Genomic DNA, 11305 nt, shown 5'->3' with positions numbered 1-11305 from the left:
CGCTGCGGGCCCGGAGCGCCGGCAGGGGGCGCCAGCACCTCGCCCGCCGCCTCACGGGCTCCCCCGCGCCTGCCGGGGCTCCACGACTCGGGCCCGGCCCCGGGGACAGGTCGGTGACAGCCCCGTTTTCTGGCCCCCAGGCCCTCGCTCGGGTCAGGAGGAAGCGGGCTGGGCTAATCTAGCTCTGCATGGAGCCGTGCACACCCCGGTGGAGGTTTCGGCCCAGACCAGCACCGTGGGTTGCGCTGCTTGGCCAACCGTCCCCTGCTGACAATGAAGATCGTGTTTCAAGGCTCAGATTAGGCTAGAAGATTAAATTGTGGCAGCAGCTGCTACTCAAGGGAACAAGGAATAAAATAATTAATTACGGGGACAAAGAAACAAGACACTCTTTCCAACGTTAGGCTTGCATGCAGCCAGGTCAGAAAGGCACAGGCAACCTAACTTGGGAGATGGAGGAAAACTCATCACAGCCCTCTGACCTCTGCAGCACCCTTCAACGCGAAAAGGAAACAATTCCCTCTACCTCACGTTTGGAGGGCTTCCTGTCTGGGGTATGTCCAGTCACCCCCAACCCTCCCTCCTCACAGAATACTGAATCTAGAATTATAAACCTCTTAGGAACCCCAGCAAGGGGGTATGGTACATGGTCCCATGTCATTCAGTTTCTGAAGTGCTACTCTCAGGACTCCAAGAAAACCAAGAACCGTTAAAAGGATTAGCTACACCTTATCCTACACTAGACGAGAAGGCGGAGGTCTACCAAGACAGATAAGCCAGTACAACCAGCAAAATATGTGAATTGGGGTAGGCAGAATCTTAGGAGTAACACTGAGGGTGCTTACAGCACCAGCTTAGAGGTCACAGGAAGAGACAGTGGGTGGCACACACAGTTCAACAGGCTTGGGACACTGTACCAGGAGTAGCTCTGCACCCTCACATGCTCAGGATTGTTCCAGTCCAGGTCTTATCTAGTATCAAGTACAATAGAGCCATTGCCATCTACTTTTAAAATAGTTTATTTCTGGTCTTAAAATATACATCAGTTTGAAAATCTCAGAAAAAAAACCCACATTAGTTACAGATTAACAGTCTGGAGTTGGGACACGAAGTGGGATGGGCTCTAGGCCCCAGAGCCAATACTGCTGGAGGTGGGCAGGAGTGCAGAGAACACAATGCCCACAGGGAAAGAGAGGGCTCTGCTGCTTGAGGCCACCACTCCCCCTCAACCTCTGCCAGCGGCCTAATGCTGCAAAGCATAAGTGTCTGGTGAGGTGCTGGGTGTACCTTTGCCACCCCTCCACTTGACTGTTTTTCTTTTCAGTCTACCTTGACCAAAAACAGAGCAAGGCCAGCTCTGTTCAGCACCATCAGCACCACTGCCTCAGCAAAAGAGTTTTATCCACTGACGAGCATGCCAGGATTCAGGGGAGATGGGGCTGAGCCCGGGGGGGCAATGCCTCCCCCACTGCAGGCCATGAGCAGCCTCAGAGCCAGAGCAGCTCACTCAGTGAGCAGCCAACCCCAGGTGACATCTGTGAGGCAGGATCTGGCAGCTGCTGCAGATGCAAACCCTCAGCAGTGCTGCAGAAGAACAAAAGAAATGCAGCAGCGGAGTGGCTGATGGCAGCAAACACAAGGACACCCCCCGCCCCTCCACAACTGAGACAGGGGATAAATGCTCTGCAGGCTCAGAGGAGGCTCCCACTCTCAGCAGCAGCCTGTCTGCACAGCGAAACACTGCAGTGAAATACTGAGTCCCACCTCCCCACCAGAGGGTGGCATCCAGCTCCACAACTGCTCCAGGTGGGAAACAAGGTGAGTGTGTAGGCAGCAGCTCTGCCCAGGGTACATAAAACAACCTGCACAGCTTGCCAGAGAGGCCTGCAGCTCCCTTTCACTGGCCCTGGAGCCTCCAGGCTCAAGCTGAAGCCCTGGCTGGCCCCAGTCACAAGCTGCAAGCCCTTTACAGAGACAGGGGCTTGGGGAGAGGAGCAGGGCCCCCAGACAGCTCTGGGCTGCAAAACTTGATGTAAGCATATGAGCAGAGGCTCCCTCCTGGAGAGAAGGATGCTCTCCTCCAGACCAATGAAGAGCCTGCATGGTGTAGGGTGGGAGGACAACACATACCCAACTCAAAAACCAGACAGCAAGCTGAGGGCAGCGTTTGAAGGGGGTATGGTGAAGGGAACTGGAATGTTCTCTGCCCCACACCCCCATGGAAGCCAAGAAACACCAGACAGACAAGGGCACAGGACAAAATTAAAACAGGAGGCCTGGGCTTTGTAAGCCCTCAAAAAAATACCTACATCTACAGACCTCTCCCCTTCCCTCCCCCCCAACAAGACACGGAGCACACAAGACTGAGAAGAAAAGTGACACAATATCGCACTACGCTAGAAAAAACACGCAGAGAGCCCCACCCAGAAAGGGAGGCCCCAGAGGGGCATCAGAGCCTGGAGCCTCCCAGAGAAGGGGGCGTGCAAGGAGACCCTGGTGAAGTGCTGCTGCTGAGCCATGAGGTAGTGCATCTGCAGGGAGCAGCTCTTCAGCATGCTGCCCTGGCATCCCTGCTGGCCCTGCACCAAGTCTTTCCCTGAAAAACCCAGTAGCATCCTTCACGTCTTGCTTGCCTGGGGCAAGACCTTGTTCTTAAATCTGGAGGGGTTTCTGCAGGCTGGAGGCCAGGATCAGAGGGAAGCACAGCTCTGATAGCAGAGACTCCCCAACACACCCTCAGTGCAGGCATCAGACTGGCTGCCAACAGCTGCGTCTGTTCATGCGGGGCGGGGGAAAGAAAAAACAATACACCCCAAAACCAAAGGCTTGGAAAGAAGAAAGAAGCCCACCCAAGAGCAAAGCACCAGCACCGTTCAAACAAAACAACAGCACAGAAAGCAGGGGAAGAAGTGTGAGGGAGGAGAAACACAAATACAAACCCCAGCACCCAGCAGGCACGGCCTCCCCGAACCACCTCAGCGGGCAGCACCCGTGCCCCACACCACAGCACCAGCCCCTGTGCACTGCCCCAGTGGGGACCAGGTGCTGAGCCCAGCCCTGAAGACACACGACAGCGACCTGCGGAGGCAGATTCTGGAGACCCACCCAGTGGGCGGCCGGGGGAAACAAAACCCAGCAGGAAAATGAGACACCAGCAATCCCAGCACATCCCCACGGCACACAGCCATCTGCTGGGAGAGTCCTCGTGCCCCACTCACAGCCCCCAGGGAATCAGACACCACCACACAGGCACTCTGCCCTGTTGGCACAAGTTAAAAGAGAGCAGAGCAGCTGCAGGGAAACAACACAAGAGCACCCAGGGCCTCAGGTACCTGAGTGGGAAGGGGGATGAGAGCAAAAAGAGGCACAGGCACCAGGACGAGGGGGGTACCAAGAACTAGCTCTGGTACAGGCACCAGTGTGAGGCTGTGAAGAGAGCTGCAAGTGTGTCAGGGCAGTGGGTGTGCTTCTGCACACTGCATGTGCTTGTACTGCGGGTCTGAGGTGCTGGGAATGGGAAATCCCAGCTCTTACAGGTAACAAAAGAAGAGAATAAATACAAAATCTCAGAGCAGATTTTCCCTGGGAGGAGGGTACTAAGGGAGGCTTCTCCCTCAGGTGAACTAATGGGGGCACCCCACAGCTCTGCTAAGTGTGGCTGCTTCTTGCTCTGCCTCAGCTGAGAAGGTTGCCCTGTTCCTGGGCTTGTGTCAGACTGTCCTTGCGATGCAAGTGGTGTACCCCCATCCTCTTAGGGCTGCGGTGCGGCCGAATGAAAGGAGGCTTGACCCTGCCTTCTCCGCTTTCCTCTTGGACACCTCCTTGGCCGCCCTCCTTGTTTCCCTGAAGCAGCATTTCTCTCTCCTCAGCTGGGCTCTCAGGCAAGCCAAGGTCTACATAGTCCTTGTGCTTCTCTGGTGAGGGACTTTCAGGCTCAGCAGTGCCTCCACTGCTTTCAAGCAACAGCTTCTGAGCTTCATCCTGGGAGAAATCTGTACCATAGTCCGAAGAGAAATGGCTCCTGCGGGCTCTGGACTCAGTGCTGTCTGTGTCCACGCTTGAGTCCCGGCTCACAGTCCAGCTGCAGCTCTGTGCAGACTCCTCACCATCCGAGTAAGCCGAGGCTGCCCTACCCAGCTCCTGCATGGAGCGGCTGAACCTCTTCTGGAGCTCAGGGGCTGTGTCACGGCTGAAAGCCGTGCGGTTCATCAGCACTCGCTCCGAGGTGGGGGGTGCCTTATCCACAAACATACGCTGCCAGTTAGCCAGCAGGTCCTCCTCAGAGCTGGCAGAGCTGGCAAAGGCGCTCGGGATTTGGGGAGGGCTGCTGAATGGGCTGCTCTGGGAAGAGCCGTGAGCCCTGGCTGCTTTGGGGGACTGCTGACAGGAACAGCTGGAAGCTGAGCGGCGCCCTTCTGAAGCAGGGCTGCTGGGGAGCGTCCGGTGCCTGTCACAGCTCTCATCTTCGCTCTGTACTAGGCTGAGGGAGATGGCCTGGCGTGTAGCGTATGTACAGTTGGGCAGGGGGCTGTTCTTTGGGATCCTGACCTTGTCCTCAGAGAACTCAATCACTTTGCGCCCTGGGTACATAGGATGGGGAGGCGAGGGAGTAGGGTATGGGCTTAGCTTCTCAAAGGCAGGCGCCTCCTCAGGCACAATTTCCACACTACTCTGCGGCTTGCAGCCACCATTCTGCTGTTTCCCTGCGTCCCCTCCCTCCTTCCCCATCTGCCCTGCACTGTTGCAGGCATCAGGAAGGGCACCGCTCATGTCCACATGCACAAAGACATCCTCAGCCATGGGACAGCTGCCACTGCTAGACTTGGCTGAATTCAGAACCAGAGATTCTGGTTTCTCCAAGACTCTGGCGATGACTGAGGTGGGCACGACATCAGATGGAGCCAAGGTGTGCGCTGCCTCCTGGCCAGGGCCTGCAGACTCCTGCGCGCTGTGCAAATGCTTATTCACCATGTCCTGCAGCTCATAGGGAAGCTAGGGAGAAGGAAACAGACATAAGAAGGGGGATGCCATACAAGCCATTTAGTTTCATAAAATCTGCCTTTTCCAACCAACCTACATGTGTATTTTGCAGTCATTATCTCGATCTTAACATTCACCTATCTTGTCTTCAGAAGAGTATCTTTTTTCAAAGCAAACCTGCCCCACAAGTGACTAACAAGGCTCTCTAGCTGTCGCAGCAGTCATGCTTCTAGGCCATGGCTCACAGGCCCCATTTGGCAAAGTGAACAGGTAAAGACAGCATGTGGGCTCAGTCCCACATGCCTGTAAGCACACATATAAGGACCAGCCAGCGCACGCTAGGAAGGGGTCTATTGATCTGTGGAAAATCAGCTGGTGGTTGCACGGAAGTGACTCTACAGCCCCCACTGCTGAGATCCACAGCGTTCCCTGAATGCATAATTGCAGCCATGCTGCCTTGGCAGCCTGCCCGCAGACCAGGATCGATGCCTTCCTGTGTTCCTATCAACTGCTACACATCACCCTGCTTCCTCGCTCTCTCCATTTCAGAGACAAACATAGGGCTTATTAACAAAGTTGTTGGTCTGGGGTCTCACCAGGGGGTAAACACTCCCCCTTGTCCTGCAAGTGGGCACTGCTGCTCTCCCCATTACCCTGACAAGCTGCCCTCACCTGGGTCACCACAGGCAAGTGAAACATGGAGAGAAGAGGTCCCCAAGCCACTCAGTGGTGGAAAGAAGAGGTGCCCAAGCCACTCAGTGGCACAGCGAGGTGTGTCCCCTCACAGCCAGAAGGAAAGTGCACCCACATCTGGGCATGCAGGGCCCACTGCACAGCAACAGCTGGCTGTGAGGCAGGCTGTCTGCACAGCTGCTCAGTACCAAACCCCCTCCAGTGGCAGCCATGTGGAACACAGCACTCCGGGGGGAGCATTTAAAGCTCCAGAGAGAGGGGACAGCTGGGAGAGAGGTCAAGGTTACCCCAGCAGTAACTGATACACTGACCTCAAGAGTGCTAATTTGAGACACAATGGGCGAGGGTGACATAGTGGTCACCTGCTAAGTTAAAAAAGACAAGCATGTAGTTTTGCTGAGAGGAACAGAAGGAGGGACAGAGACTGGAGGTATGGCAAAGAAAGAGCTCAGCTAAGGGCCTGGATGATACTTTCAACCAAAGAACTTATGCTACTAATGTGAAAGGTGATGAGAGCAGGATGAGCTGAACTCCCCCACCCTCATCCCTCCCCACAAGGGGGTGCGAGTTGATACCAGCTTCTCCTGCTCAGAAAGCCTAGAAAACCCTGAATGCTGCCTCACATTTCTCCTCAGAGTAGTAAGTGATGTTGGGTCAGACTACAGCTGCTTCTTAGGAGGCAGTATGGCCCTTCCATGTGGCCAGGTGAGGAAGGAAAGCGGATGGAGCAGAGTAAGAGAGAGGTCTGTCCTCCTGCCAGCTACCAGCACACACACCCAGCAGGCTATCAAGTTCAAGGTTATTGTGCTTTTTATAACAGCTCCTGGCTGAACTGTGAAATGGAGCTGTCATGAAAGAGGAGCTGGCAGAAGCTCTGTGCTGTCTTCTCAGTGGGAGTGGGAATAGGAACCTCCCCCTACCTCTGGGACTGAAGGATGAGAGGCCAGTAGCCCTGTGGAGAAAGCTGGCAAAAGAAAAACGTGGTCAAAGCCCATGAGCCCTTCTTACCACATCAGCAGGATTACTACTCACATCAGCAAACTTGTGGTTCCTGAAGTGAGACTTGTTACACTTGAGCAGCTGTACTGCAAGGTTACAGTCCTGTCGATAGCGTTCCTGCAAGAGAGGGCACAAGTGTGTAACACTGTCAGACTCACCCAAACTCTTACCCAAAAAGGCACCACCTGACCAGATACTGCCTGAACAGAAGCCAGAAGAGGCATCTGAATCACTCATGAGGGTACTGCCGTTCCCTCCTCCCCGTACTTTTGTGTATTTTCTCACAACTCGGCCAAGGTGTCCCTTTCAACTCCAGTCCTTGTTGTTGACATATCCTCTGTCAGTGTATCAAGCCCCTCTCTCTCTGGGGATTTTAATAATCCCCAAAAATCCCACCAGATTTTCTCTCCCATCCCACAGCTCAGCCATATCTGACGATGCAAACAGACTGGAGGGAGTTGAGAGCAGTTAACAGAGTCAAGCACTGGATCCAGGAACTTCTATATTAATGGTGTAGAAAAGGCATCAGCTCCCTCCCAGCTCTGGAGTGAATAACGCCCCATAGGTACAGCCCAGATTCAGGTCAAACCCTAAGCTTAAAACAGCAAACACATCAGACTTGAAGATCCATTCTTCCCTGTTCAAACCCTCAGACCCTCTTCTGTTTGTCTGTCCCCACTATCATGTACAGCTCCTGCACTTCCATACACACTGTAGTCATTCATGTGCTCCTCTACACTAACAACCCTGAACAAAAGGAAAAGCTCACTCCTCACACACTTTCACAACCATTTGCAGACTGATACTTACATTGAGTTCCTCCAGCTTATTGATGGTGGTTTTGGCATCAAGCAATTTATTAGTAAGCTCTACAATCTCCCAGTCCAGCGTCTTGCGGTCCATTTCTGCCTTTTTAATCTGGGATGCAAGAACACCAGGTTTAAAACTCCCTAGCACAGAACTTGGCTTCACCACCCACCTCAGCCCAAGCATAGCACAATGACATGTTCAGCCGGGATACAAAAAACTTCCAGACAGACAGACAGACAAGGGAGACAATCCTCTTCAAAGGAAGTTGATTCCAAAAGCCAAATGGGACCAGCTGCTCTGCTAGCTACAGAGACAACAGGTTGAGTTTGAAGCTCCTTAATGCACTATCTCTTCTTGCAGCACCGGCAGGTCTCCTCTCTGCCCCTGGTTCCCACAGTGCCTCACAAAAAGCTAGTGGTTTTGAGCAATCAATCCCAACCTGCCACTGGTGGCAAAGACCTCTGAGATTGTGATAACCAGCCCTCCCTCCTGGGGAAACCAAAACAAGAATACTGCCTTAAAAGATCCAGCAGTCAATATTGAATGGACAAAAGGGGGAAGGCACCATCTTGAAGGAGTTTAAGCCTTGCTCTAGTAAGTAAAAGGACCTGTCGCTTCATTTGAAGTTCAGCTAATGTCCTCCCTAAAGCAGGCAACCTTGCCTCTTCAGACTCCCTAACAATTCGGTACAGGGCTGACAGAGACCCAGGTGTAACAGCAAAGAGGGGCAACGGCTCAGAACAACCAAGCTGTCGCTATCTCAAGAAGTTATTCTAAACTGCCCAAGGGTGTTGTGAGGCTGTGAGCAGCAGGGCCAGCTGTGCATCACGGGTACAGCACAGCAACAGGCAAGGGGATGGGGAGCCAGTACTTCCCCAGTATGCAATCTCTTCAGGCACCCGCACAATGAATGATTGGTAGTGAATATTAACCCAAGAAATTCAAGTTCTAGAACCAAAGAAACTCATTCTGGGCTACACGGTGGTAATCAGCACCTCAGCTATCTGACTTGCCTGCTCACAGCTCAGAAGGGGAAGGAAAGGGAGCAAACGAGGCTCACGGCCATCCACACCTTGTGCAGTGCCGCAGCTTACGGGCACCACTTCCCAACATGCCATGCTCCAGCTGGCTCAGAGTCAAACACTCTTAAGATGGAGCCCTGCAAGCTAGGACCTGCTGCATCTGCGGGCAGCTGCTGGATACCAGGTGAGCCCTTGGCTGGACGAGGGCTGGGGCCCCTCCATCTGACATGGTGTATGTGGGACTGACAATGAGACCAACAGGCCAAGACACGTAAAGAGGAAAAAGGAAAAACACACAAACGAAAAGACGCAACTGCAAAAATCCAGCTTTGGCTGAGAGAGGCCTGAGAGGTGAGTGCGCCCAGCGTGTGCCAGCGGCAGCATGGGGAGGAGAAAGAGAAAGAGAGGGGGAGGGAGAGAAAAGAAACAGCCATGAGTGTTATGAATGCACACAACAGACATACACGCACATCGGCTCTGCTCTGACTGCCCCCGTCCTCCCAGGATGACCACCCCAAGACTAGCTGACACATCCCTGGCATTTTGAGAGGGACTGAAGCAACATGACGGAATATCATGCAATTATGTTGTGAGGAACCAAAGCTCTCAAGCATGACCAAGTATGGGCTCAGTAAATCAAGAAAACCACTCATGACACCAGCCAAAACGGGGAGTAGATGGTCATGGCCAGAATCTCACCCCTCACCCACTGCCACATCTGCTGGGTAAAGACAGGGCTCCTTCTCCCATCTGCTCCTAACACACACTGGTCTCTTCCACCTCATCTCTCTAGTGACTTAACAGGGCACTCACCAGGGCATGCAGCTTCTCCTCCAGGTCTTGGTTGGTTCTCTGGGAAGCAGTGTAGCTATTCTGCAACCTACAGAAGCAAGATTATATATTTGGGAATGGATCTCAGGCAACTACTCAAGTACCCTACATAGGTGCCAAGAAAACCACCGACTCCTGAACTCAGAAAGACTGCTACTAACACAACCAGGCAGATTAACTGTGCCTCACCTCTGACACATGATGGCTTTCAGACCCCAAGTTACTGGAGGCAAGATGAGGCTGGCAGGGTGAAAGGATATTGCAGGAGGGGATGTAGATGACTTTGCAGGACTCCTCTGAGCTATGCCACATCTAAGCACATGACCAGAGACTGGCACTGATTTTTACCTAAGGTACTTTTCAGGTAAAGCAATGATGTATTTCCTTGCAGCCACCAGTGGCTTTTTTTGCACACAGGCTTACATCCAACAGATGAAGAATTCCCTGTCACCAGCCTTTCATGCTGGCAGCATTCCTACACCGTACCTGGGAAGAAATAACGGCTGCAGAACCTTTAACTCCCCTAGAGTCTAGAGGTGCACCTTTTCAAGGATGCAGCACACCTTTGATCTGCACAACACGGCACAGCCTGCTCACGCCAGCTGAGGGAGTCTTTGGTGCGAGGGATCTTTCTAATGCTACCCCTCTCATTTTCTTTGTCATACCTACGGAATTTGTCCTTGAACTTCTCCAGCTCCTCACGGTTCTGGCCCAGCTCCATCTCCAGGTAGTCCTGACCTGACTCCAGCTCCCTCTCCATTGCCTCCATTTTGTTAGTCACGTACGTCAGCCGTCGACGAAGCTCTTCATTCTCATGCTGCAGTAGCCTGGGGCAGGAACCAGGAGCAAGGTACCACTGAGTGTGAGTGCACGAGGAGTCTTCCACAGCAGCACCCCCACCCCGCTGCCCTGCACTAGGGCCAAGGGCCCCCACAGGGGCCCCAGCAAGTCAGGACTGAACGCTCAGGAGACTCCAACACATGAAACAAGGGATACATCTCTGTCAGGACAGACAAACACTGGTGGAGCAGGGGCAAAGAAGCACATGCCAGCTGGCCAGCCGTGCCTCCCAGCTCCCTCTCGGGTTACAGTGCTTGCATAAAGACAGATGAGCTGCACAGCTCCAGTGTCCTTTACTGATGAATGAAAACCAATCAATAATTCATTCCAGTCCAGGGTAGAAGACTAGAAGGGAAAAATCCTGTATCCACCTCTGTTAAAAACTTAATCTACTTTCTTTCACATCCACCAACTCCTCTTCCTGCACTTGCACTGGGGGTCCATGCTCCCTCCTCTTCCAGCGGGAGGGACATGCAAGGCACAGACCAAAGCTCTGCCCACACAGCCCCAAGAAGACTGAAAGATCTGAGAGGAGCCTGCAGGGCCAGGCAGCTTCACTGTGCAGGTGGCACAGGCAGGATGTGAGGAATCAGCACCCACACAGTTGCAGCATGATAGGCATAAAGGGGGAGCAGGACACTTACTTCATCCTTTCTGCATCCGTCAAGGGTTCCTGCACAGGGAAGAAAACAGCTGTGAGATTCTTTTAGAAGAGGAGCTGGTCTCTCACACTGTACTAAAAGGCAGTCTTGGTTGGTAGACCCTAGCTGTGACTCTTCCTCCCCTGCTCTGCCAGTTCTTACTAGGCAAGCTTAGAGCTACAAGGATTTGTATACACTGCTCAGCTCTCTGATACTAAAACACACTCTGTGTCTGGTTCAAGGTAGAAGAGCTGGACTAGAAACCACCACACAAGTGAGGTAAATTTACCCTCCCATGGTGCAATCTCAGCATCTCTTGTAACATCAGCACCTTAGCAGGTGTTTCAGCTTCCTCCACATCCACAGCTGGTGGGCAGCAAGAATCTCACAGGCCAGCATACACAGGATTCACCTGTCACCACAGCAAGCACTTGTGGGGCCCCTGAAGCCCCACCAAAATCATGAGAAAGAATCATTTGGGAGTTGAAA

General features: G+C 53.1%; 1 protein-coding gene across 4 annotated transcripts in view; it reads right to left on the bottom strand.

Annotated features, from left to right (window-relative positions):
* Positions 1–1001: 1001 nt before the first annotated feature.
* Positions 1002–11305, bottom strand: part of TJAP1 (tight junction associated protein 1) — a 40734-nt gene continuing 30430 nt past the window's right edge. For all 4 annotated transcript variants that reach the window (XM_040058689.2, XM_040058690.2, XM_058419810.1 and 1 more), the window contains 6 exons: positions 10820–10848; positions 10001–10162; positions 9318–9384; positions 7483–7590; positions 6706–6789; positions 1002–4992 (listed from right to left, as the gene is read on the bottom strand). In XM_040058689.2, the coding sequence (XP_039914623.1) occupies positions 3676–4992; positions 6706–6789; positions 7483–7590; positions 9318–9384; positions 10001–10162; positions 10820–10848 (1767 nt within the window). In that variant the 3' untranslated portion in view covers positions 1002–3675. The remainder of the gene's footprint in view (positions 4993–6705; positions 6790–7482; positions 7591–9317; positions 9385–10000; positions 10163–10819; positions 10849–11305) is intronic.

The sequence above is a fragment of the Hirundo rustica genome, chromosome 3 (genome assembly GCF_015227805.2).
Source record: "Hirundo rustica isolate bHirRus1 chromosome 3, bHirRus1.pri.v3, whole genome shotgun sequence".
In the NCBI taxonomy this organism is placed as follows: Eukaryota; Metazoa; Chordata; class Aves; order Passeriformes; family Hirundinidae; genus Hirundo; species Hirundo rustica.
Note: the sequence above shows the minus strand (reverse complement) of the source record. Positions and strands in the feature narration are given on the sequence as shown.